The 11,484-nt window shown below is 32.5% G+C and overlaps 1 protein-coding gene across 1 annotated transcript in view; it reads left to right on the top strand.

Annotated features, from left to right (window-relative positions):
* LOC106468447 overlaps positions 1 to 11,484 on the top strand; it is an 81,791-nt gene that overhangs the window by 42,033 nt on the left and 28,274 nt on the right. The window contains exons 16-18 of the mRNA XM_022396784.1: positions 4,657 to 4,758; positions 6,677 to 6,860; positions 7,283 to 7,419. Coding sequence (XP_022252492.1) covers positions 4,657 to 4,758; positions 6,677 to 6,860; positions 7,283 to 7,419 — 423 coding nt within the window. The remainder of the gene's footprint in view (positions 1 to 4,656; positions 4,759 to 6,676; positions 6,861 to 7,282; positions 7,420 to 11,484) is intronic.

An 11,484-nucleotide genomic window follows, 5' to 3' on the forward strand; every position in this document is an offset into this window, starting at 1 on the left:
ACTGAAAGTAAAGGTTTTTAATTAAATTTTAAATGTAACACAGTGACTTGTGCAGAACAGCATTTAAAGGGACTCCTGTCATGAAAGGGTTATAGTCTTAACTTCATACATGTTGTTTTTTAAGACAAGCAGAAACTTATTCTATAATAAAACTGTTTTATATTATCTGGTTTTTACATTTACCTTGGAGCTTTAAATCTGAAATAGTACTGAAATTACACTCACAGTGAAATGTTTAATGTTGATACAGCATTATAAGCAAAACTTATAAGCTTTAAAAGCCTTTCTTGATGTTGAGCAAATTGTAGGGGTTTTTTGTTTTTTGTTGTAAATCCAAATGTTAGGTATTCTGATGTCAACCACAAAGTAATCATGTAGCTGTAAAATGCAAGTTCTGGAAATTTTATCCAGAGAATAACCTCAATCGTGTACAGAAAAGGAAAACAAATGAATAAGTAAAACAGTATATTTATTCACAAGTAGTGTGCGTGTGTGTTTAAGTTTCAGACTTACTGGCCAGTTTTTATTACTCTGTAACTCTTAACTGTTTGCTGGGGTAAAGTGAAGGTCTCAAAACATGTGCACAAGACATACAATATCAAAAGAGAAAAATGGAGTAAGAGAGAGATATTTGTGTGGATACCCCACTTTTGTATCAGACTAAGATCCTAATGCAGTGTTTCACAATCGTAAGATTACGTACATGAACTGTTGTTCCAAAGGAACATATTCAAGGAAAAAAATCTCAACTCAGACAAATTTGTACAAGTTTCTGTATCACCTGTTGAAATGAGCATAACCTCACTCCAAGAGGCTGACACAGAAACAGTGCCAAGCCTCTATGAGATGAGCATTGTGGCATCTAACCTTTTTGTTTGAGGTGGAGGATTAGTGCAAGTTTTTGATGACCTATGTACATCATGTTTACAAAGATGACTATCTCAATGCAGAAACATCTGAAAAAATATTTAGGAAAAGTAACACAATAAACTTTAAATATATTAAACATTTACAGTGTCTTGTATTCAAGAAAACAAAAAATATTCTATTAAATTTCTTGTAGAGTTACCTAAATTTGACCTTTTGAGATTAGCTTGTAGGTGTGTTTACTAAATCAAAAGTTAAATCTGTTAAACTCACTATATTTTATTCTATTTATATCATTTAACTTTTTGAGTGGCCACTCTTTGATTGTAAAGAGGAGCTCATTGTTGAATACTTGTTTGTATTACTAACTGTCTAAACTATTGATGTTTATGTATTTTTATTTCTTTTACAAAATAACAGATTTATACTAATTTAAAAAAATTCTTTTTCTTACATATCCCAGTTTAAATGCATTTGTATATTGTGTTGTCCACAAGATTACTAAGCAGCATAGGATCGATAGCCTTACTTTCAAACGGCCATAAATTTATTTATTTTTGAAAAAATATTATGAACTTTTATGGTAAAAAAAAAGTTAAAAAAATATGAAGCAAGTGTGCAAGTTATTAACCAATATTAAAATGCATTATACTATTTGTTATCTCTTTCTTATATAAAGTTACTTTGATTAAAAGAAAGAAAAGACACAGCTTTGGTACCATAACATGTCAGAAGTTTGAATAGTCTTGTATTCTTTACAATCTATGTTGTCTGCTGAGAAGAACTTAGTCAGTACAAATTAAGTGATATCAAACCTTAGGATTATCTTTAAGGCACATATTCAGAAAAAAAATTGCATTTTTTATGTTGCCATTTTTAATGTATCTTTTATGTTCATGTTTCTTCCAGTTTTGCCCATGTTTATTCAAATATTTTTTTTCTTTTAATTGTTAAATGTGATATTGAGCTTTTTTACTTTTTACATGAATTTTTTTACATTTATTTATTTTGCTAATTAAGTAATTAAATGTAGCCATTGTCTTTTTTAATCATCCTTATACACTGCTATTTTATGTATAAAATTTTCAATTTGAGCATATTTCTTATTAATTTTAAGTTTATTTTTAAATGAAATACATTGTTCCTAGAAGTATTTATTTCAAATATACGGTTACATATAATAAGATTTTAAGATACTGTAGTTTATCTTCTGGGTTACATATAATAAGATTTTATGATACTGTAGTTTATCTTCTGCTTATGTGAAAACTTTCTTTATCTCACTTCTTTAATTGGTTGAAAATTTTTAACCTTAAATTATTTACAAGGTCCTCACAGATCAAATTAATATTTTGCATTTCATCAATATCCCTGTTTAATATTGTTATCTTATTTACTTAACCCTATCACTACGGACATTTTTTACTGCACATGACATAAGGATTTAGTGACTTACATTTAAAATTTTATTAATCTACTTTTTATTTATGCTATACCAATTAGTATAGCATAAAATCTTGTCTAATAATCCATATTTTAATAGTATTTTAAGTTCTTAATTTTATAAGATTTTGAAGAAAGAGCCTATATAACCAAGTTTCTACAGATGTTATGTTGATGACACCTTATTATTAATCTACTTTTTATTTATGCTATACCAATTAGTATAGCATAAAATCTTGTCTAATAATCCATATTTTAATAGTATTTTAAGTTCTTAATTTTATAAGATTTTGAAGAAAGAGCCTATATAACCAAGTTTCTACAGATGTTATGTTGATGACACCTTCGTTATTTGGTCCTAAGGTCATGAAAACTTACCAGCCTTCTTAAAACATCTTAATTCTGTAGACAAAAGAATCCACTTCACCATGGAAATAGAGGAACAAAACAGCCTACCATTTCTTGACATACTCATCAGCAGATAAGGGAGAAAAATCACCACAACTGTATACAGAAAACCCACCCACACAAACAGATACCTACACTTCCAGTCCTGTCATCCAACTTTGATAAAACATGGTATAATCCTATGCCTAAACAAGAGAGCAGAAAACATTTGTGATAAGACATCCATCGAAACCGAATGCCAAAAGATGATAGAGGGTTTTAAACACAATGATTACACCTTCTCCTTCATCAAAAACTGCTTGAAGAAGACCACAACAGAAAGAACAGATCAGAAAAACACTACACTACTACCATTTACCTCCCCTGTCTGCAAATTTTCAGTGCAAAACTCAAATGCATAGCCAATAAATTCAACATAGAAGTCTGATGGAAATCCTACAAGACATTAAGGTCAATTCTGGTAAAAAACAAACAGCAACCTACCAATAAGAAACACAAAATTTTATTTATGAATTTCAGTGTTCCTGCAATGAAAGATACATTGGAGAAATGAGAAGAAGACTCGCGACAAGAATAAAAGAACATAAAGATAGTACAGGACTCATGAAACACAACATTCAGCCATTGCAGAACACGCCATGTCAACTGGACACAAAATAAACTGGAAAAAACTAGAATCATCGACACAGGCAAATTTTGGAATACATGAAAAACTAAAGAAACATTTTATATTAACACAATTAAACCATCACTAAAAAGAGATTCTGGATTAGAGGTGAGTAACCTGTGGCTACCATTGGTTGAATCTACAGGAAATCTCTCCTCCAATCAGAAAGAGGGATAATCAACCAATCATAACATGCTCTCTACAATCTACCAGAATACTATAAAGACAGACAACACCTTACATATACTGACCCAAAGACGAAAGGCGGAAGACTTTCGAAATGTTGTCCTCTACACTTATGTCTCTAAACAGGCAGTTGCCGTCCATTCTACAAAGTTTCATCATGAATACTGTGCCTAAACAATCTATCAATGATAGGTTTTATTATGGGTAGTTCATAACATAGTAGTAAACCTGTTGGGTTACAGATCAGGAGGTTCAAGATTCGTGCTTGTGATGCCACTGAATGTTCTGCACTTTCAGTTTGGGTGTGTTATAAAAGTAGCTGCCAGTCCCATTCAGTTCAAAGCCCTTGTGGCAGTGGGTATTACTTACTGGCTACTTTTCCTCTATTAATAACTAAAAATTAGGAATGACTGTAAGTAAATCCCTGGGGTATGTATCCTGGCCATTTAGTCCTTTTTCAAATACTAAATACCCTACTTTCTATAGTATATACTATCTACCAGTAAAAAAGCTCTTGCTTTTTCTAACACTAGACTTTACCAAAATACTCATAATGGCACCCCAACTATATAATGTCAGAAGCTTTCTAAACTGTGACAATTAAACCCATTGTTGGGTTGGCATCAGCTTTCCCATAGTACAAACAAAAACTGTTTATACAAAAATAAGAAATTCTGTATACAAATACATGAGGTATAATATGACAAAGAAAGTAATATAAAACTAATCTAACTAAACTAATAATGTAATGTCAAACTCAGCTAGTATTAACTGTATATAATAATAACTTATGCCAACAGTTGGTAAAACTTGTAGTCAGTATTCTATACTCCCAAACAAAATCCAAAGGAATCAAAGCGTAGATATGATAGTTTTAAAGAGGTTGTGATACTCTGTAAAACTTTGAAACCCATAATTTTTTGCAAGAATATTGTTGAATATTTCATAGAATTTAATGAATTTTGTGTTTGCTTTTCCTAATAAGAAACTTCAATTATTAAAAATGCAAGTGAGTCTATGAATTCTATATACAAAATCTTCTAAGATTTATAATGGAAAATATTGTGATTTAATTTCATCAATAGAGACTAGAGGAAAGAACCATGGAAGTGTGTAAAGTGGAGCATAAAATCTTAGTTTTCAGACAAAAGATCCAACATGCCTTAGCTGCCAGTCATCGAAGAAAGGTACAACTTTTGTTATTTCTAATAAGAAACTTCAAGATAAAGAATAAATTACCATTCATTGTATTAGTTAATAGATATGTGATCTCCTGAGTCTAATTATTAGTTGTTGTTTTGTTTTTTTACTAGATAGCTTATAACTAATTAATTTAGGTTCTACATTTAGGCTGCTAATCTGCTGCTATGTTAGAGAAGTCCTGGAAAGGATTTATATGGTGGCTAGAGCTGTTATTCAGTCCTGGATCTTCTTTTTAGAAAGGCTGTAACTCACATAGAGTCTTCTCTGTTTAGAATTGAACATACTGTTAGAATGTTTTCCAGGTTTTTCTGACTTTTGTGTTAAGTGGACCAGGTATGTTAATTGTTAGGTGGATTGCATTCTGTTTCTTTCATTTGGTTCCTATCCCATTAATTATTTATTCAATTTTATTGTAAGGTTTCTGACAAGATGGGCAGATAGTCTGGTATTACAGAATCTTATATGTCTGTTATGCTTTAGAGTTCTAACTTTTATTGATCTTTTTTGTTTCTTCAGTGTATTGTAGTCTACATTTACAAGGCATGTTGTAAATTGTGGTTTTGCTCTCTGATGGGGTCTTTAGGTGATTTGGTATGTACTAACTCTGAACATATTGTATTGTGTCTTCTGAATACTGTTTTTTATATCTATTGTGTGTTTTCAGAGAGACATATTTTCTACATAGGGGAATACATATGTGCATCTGTAATTTTTTTCATGGTTGCTCTAAGTGTTTATCTTTATTTTCTTCATTATCAAGTGTTTGTCAAGGATGTTTGTTGTGATGTGTTTTTCTTCCATCTTTTTTTTATCATCTTATACATTACAAATCTTGGTGTTCATTCTTGAAACTAAGCAATTTATTACATACATCTTTAAGATATTGGGGTGGTTTATTCTACAGTTGATCTATTTACCAGTATCTGTAAACGTGTGTGTTGTGTGAGTCTATGAGTCTTGGTAACCCTCACATCTAGGAATTGGAGTTTCTTATCCCCTCTCTCTATTTAGGATTCCCTTTTGCCATTTCAGCTCAGCTAGGTAATTGTGAGGTTTAAAATTTTGGAGACATGTCATTTAATTAATGTACAATAAGCTTTGATGGTTGTTATTTATGTATGTTTGATATATGTTAATAAAATATATAACCTACTTTTAAGAATCATATGCAACTTTTAAACAAATATTAGAGCTAGAGATATGACTAAACAGTGGTGATTTACTATAGGTAGGAAGCTGAATCTTGTTTTAAAAACGTGTTTTTGTTTTGTGCATGTGATTATAATTCTCCTGAATAATAATATGAAAGAAGTATAAGAAGGAACAAGAAAACAAAGGTATTTATAAAAAAAAATTGATAAGATGCATCAAAACATAAGTAATTTCTATGAGCCTACATTTGTAATGATTACTTCATTGTAATTAAACAAGAATGTAACATGTGACATGATGGGAGTTTCTAGAAATATTCAGTACAATTGATGTTAGTCATCTAGTGATTGTTGTAGTGTAATCCATATCACTGCAATAACTTCAAAATCAAGTTAAAATTTAAAAGCCTGAAAGTAACACCCTTAATCCCAATTTCCACAGTACCTTGTGGGAATCTCCTATTGTCTAAAAACTGGAGTGAATTAAGAAACATACATGTGAATTATTACCTAGTTTTGATCAACCTTTTATTATGAAGTCTGAATATTAATAGTAAATTTGCCTCAAGAGACTTGAGAACATTATTTGTCTTGAATATTCACCAGATTCATGTTCAATGTGTGAATTGAGAGAACTTCTATTATGCTGAATAAGTATGTAAGTTGTATTTTCAAAAAATATATGACTGATATTAACCTTTAGCTTTAACTAAGGAATTTAAAATCACAGTTTTATGTATTTACATTTCAGGAAATGTCATCTATATCTAAAGCAGATCTCGAATCAGAGCTTTTAAAGATTCAGAACTTTTTGGAAAGCCTAGCCAAGCGTCATCAAGAAATTAATAACATTATTGAAACACTTAAGCTTAAATCGAAACAGAAACAGTTTCCTAGCATTCAGAAAGTAAGAGAGGGGGCATCAGGAATTGTAGGTAGGGTGGAAGTTGTCTTGATCTACTTTCTTTACTATTTGTTTATATTTATCAGTTGATAATTTTGTGCCTAAAAACACATTTGAAGATTTACATTGTAATTATGGTTAATGTTCAGTTACTGTAAAGGAAAACCATATTGAACTGGTGAATTACATTTGGAGGATCTCAAAATAATACAAGATTCTGAAGTGTGCATCTTCTAAAAATAAGGTACTAGTCAACAAAGCTGTTTTTCAATATACTTTCAAAATTAAAAACCCAATGAGGTGTACAAAACTTAAGAATAAGTAACAAGAGTTTTGTGTTCAAGTTTTTATTTAAACATTCAGCTTTAATTTTTGCACATACCAGTGTCTAATTGTCTGGAAAATCATCTATTTAAACAAAACTACTTATGATGGCGAAATTTGTTTGAGCAGGTTCAGCAACTCTGCCTCCTAAGAGAAAGTATCACAAAGCCTATATGGAGACAGATCTTGATTCCTGCAGCTCTCAAGAACTTGGTGTTATTAGGAAACCAGAGAGTCAGTATGTTAATGTTGAAGCTAGTTCTCAGGTATACAGCTTAAGTTGTTTCACAGAAACACATGAATGTTTAATGATAGACTGACTTTAATTATTTATTTTGTATAATCTAATAATCGAATTGAAGAACATGGCATTCATTATCATTGATCTAGCAGGGCAGATGATAGTAGTGATACTGATTTTATAACAAAATTAAAGCTAATACATATTACTTAATAAAAATACAATAGTTTGAATACACTCATTAGTTATGGTTCTGTGAGAGATTTCCAATATGATACATTACCTTCTCTCACATAAATAGCTATTCTCGTTTAGTGCTGCCCTCTATATGCAAAAAACAATTAAGCATGCCACAAGCCTTTTATCTCCCCTCCATTGGAATTGACTAATTCCAATGCATATCTCATGCAAATCATCAATGGTCAACTCTCCACCAATAAGAGTGCAACATACTCTCATGATGCATGAGACTCTCTCTATTCAATTCTACTGAATCATCACTTCTTGTTTGGTAGTACTTGTGTTGGGATGTTTTTTTTCTTTTGGTGCTCTTTATGTGAATCGTGATTTTAATTGCTTAATTTCCAAAGTGGGAATTCTTTATTATTATTATTTTTTTTAAATTGAAGAAATCTTCTCTGTTATATTGGCTGCATGCCTTCCTTCTGTAGTGTCTGTTCTCGCCTCATTTTCCCTTGGCAGCCCTCTTTTCATGATCTTTTTCCTTCCACTTTCGCCAGTTAGATTCTGTATTTAATTCGATTGGCTTATTCCTCTTTATCGCCTTCTTCCCATACAATATTCCGGGTATTTTCTCATCCAATTCGATATCTTAGCTTTCTCATTGCCATTTCATCTTTGTTGTCCCTTGGAGGTAATTCTTCAATCGGGCATGTGCACTACCCATGCTACGTTTGTCTCTCACTATTTGCATCGCAGTCTTCTTCCTTTTTGGGTTATTGTTTTCTGTCCATATCCATTCTAGAATATCAGAATTCAGTAAAGACTTTGACTGGGTAAGTTATATTTTCTTATTCTTCCTTTACTGGGACCCTTTTCCCTTTTATTAATACTCATTGTTTGGATCCTGCTCTGTGGCGAGTGATGCCTGATCAGATATTCTTTAACTGTTCAACTCTGCACTATCAAGCAATGTCATCTTGCATATTATAATTCCATTGTCACGCAACACACACTGCAGAGATGGGAGTGTTCTACAAGATCGTTTGTAGGTTTATCCTCGCAATAGAATTGCTTCTTAAGTTTGCCCATCCCAGACTGTACCCACCCAGTGACTACTTGGGTAAAGCAGAGGGGGATAGCTGCCCATCTCTGCCTTGCCTTGTATTAAATAAAATGGTATAGTCCAGTTTTAAGAATAGGGTTTCGTGGTCACCCATTGCACTGTCTCAGGTGTTATTGTTTCTCCAGACTCTCCACTGTGTTTTATCCCTCTTTTCTTATAGTAGAGTTTGAGGGTTTTTACCACTTTTCAGTTCCAAGCCACTGGGGTGTTGGACTGTGGAGAAATCCTACTGAATGGATTAATGAAATACAAAGAAAAATAGAAATGATTATAAAACCATTCAGTTGAGAGTAGAGTGGTGGTGTTATGCTGGTGTAAATGACGTGATGCCCTCCAATATGAAACATAAAAACAAATGGGAGTGAGAAGTCAAAATTGCAGTTCACCCCTTTGATCCCTCATCCTACCCCATGTTAATGCCAGTTCCCACTGGCTGGGTTTTGGACTTAGAGTAGAACCAATCAACATACGTTCTCACACATGTATTACAGATGTCTGTATTCCTCCCTCATTTATACTCCATCGGTGTTATTGGTCATGGTGGAGGTCATTGCGGATTGTTATGGTTCTTTCCCTTCTGCCATCACTCGATGTTTCTTATTCCAAGGATGTTAATGTGTTTGGGGTGGTTCCTGTCATGTTGATTTTGAGTGAGATGGTTTACTTTACACAGACATCTTTTCAATCCCAGATGTTGGGTTCCCGGATTGGTCAATCAGTTTCTAACATTGCTATCATGTGTCCCATTCACAGGTCAGGGGGTACAAGATTACCTCCATTCTCATGAGATTGAAGTGAAGATGGTATGATCTTCTTTCCTACCCTCACATGGATGTCAGTTCCCAGTGGCCGGGTTTTGGATTGTAGTTGACTTACCAATGGTATGATCCTCATCCTACCCTTGCGTCGATGTCAGTTTTCCAGTGGCATGGGTTTTGGATGTAGTTGATTTGCCATGTATGGTCCATCATGCCCTAGCCACTCTACACCTAGGGGCTCATCCTTTTCATTTTACCCACTTTTATAATTTCTGGGGTTGGGTTTCATAAATATTGCATGGCTCAGATTACTTTCCAGCCACAGTTCTTTCCCAATTGAATGTGCTCCTCTGTTTTCCACCCATATATGCAACATCTTTCTACAATGGGCAAAGAGTGTACTTGGTTCAGAAGTGGTGCAGTTCCCCACATCAGATCTTTGAATCCGACTGTCTCATCTTAGGTAGTGTCATTCAGATGCTTTCGAAGGATGCTTCTTTTTTTCCGTCACACCAGTCCCTCCACCTATTCCTGGGATTCTAGCTATTTATGTGAGAAGAGGTAATGTACCGGATTGGAAGTTATAATCCTCCTATACTGAAAATGTATTTCAGATAGATACTTACCTCCTCTCACTCTTCCCACCCTTCCTCCCCACTGAAAACCAGTACTTCCATCTTCTGCCAAAACTCGAAGTGATAATTTGGTAGAATTGAATAGAAGAAGTCACATGCGTCATGAGAGTATGTCACACTCTTATTGGTGGAGAGTTGTCGCATGATGATTTGCATGCGAGACATATTGGAATAGTCAATTCCAGGTGGGTAGAAGCGTCAAAGCTTATGGCATGTGCAAAAAGTTTTTAGCATATAGAGGGCAGCCCTGAATGAGAATAGTTGTGAGTGGATATAAGTACCTGTCCGAAATACATTTTCAGTGTAGGAAAATTATAATTTTCATAATATGATTTAAACTTGTTACATTTTAGGGCCATTATTACAGCAAAGACTGTATCCTAAAATCCAAGCTACAGTATAATTTACCATATTTTACAGGATATATGACGAATTGGCATATAAGACACACCCATATTTTAGCAAAGAATATTTAGGAAAAAAAATATTTGAGTGTATCAAAGCATTTACTCCAAATAACATCAAACATTATTATTATCTATTATAAATCCACTCGTATATTTAGCAATTTTTTTTTCATCAATTATAAACTTAATCATATATATTTGTATAGATTAATTTTTATATTTTAATCTACAGTTGTCTGGGGAAGGACTAGGTAGAATTTAGCTTATGGGGGCAAAACTGAGAGATGCAATTTTTTTTAACTTCACATATTAGGTGCAGGATGATTTTTAGAGGCTTTTTTCTCAGGAAAAAAAGTGTGTCTTATATGCTGTATAATACGGTACTTAAAAGATTGGCATTTTCTGATAATTCATGTACTTTGTATTATTTGCATTCCTAAATCCAAATTAAATTGTTAAATAGAAATGAAACATTAAGTATAATGATTTACCTCACACCTATAAGCCTTAAGTCTACCCTTTTCAAATATAACAAACTTTTATCTCTAAAATGAAGATACTTGCTTGAATGTTTCTAAATAAAGCTGATCAATCTGTTACCCGAATAAAGTTTACAAAGAGATAATTTTGATAATCTGTTTTTGAGAATAAATTAATTTTTTTTTCTTTTTATTTCTTGAAATGTTCAGTAATTGTAGTCTTAACTGTAAATAAGCCAAAATTACATGACCTGTAGATGTATCACACACCTGTATTAATTGTCGAAGATCTAGTAGGCTGCTAGGCTAAATTGATTGTGTTTTCATATTAATATTAAAAGATATTTCATTATAAGGAATATTGTAGCTATACATTAAACACTTCACCAATGTGATTGTGTTTTCATGCTAATACTAATATGATATTAATATTAAAAGATATTTCATTATAAGGAATATTGTAGCTATACATTAAGCACTTCACCAATGTGATTGTGTTTTCATG

This window comes from Limulus polyphemus, unplaced genomic scaffold (genome assembly GCF_000517525.1).
Source record: "Limulus polyphemus unplaced genomic scaffold, Limulus_polyphemus-2.1.2 Scaffold3011, whole genome shotgun sequence".
Lineage (NCBI taxonomy): Eukaryota > Metazoa > Arthropoda > Merostomata > Xiphosura > Limulidae > Limulus > Limulus polyphemus.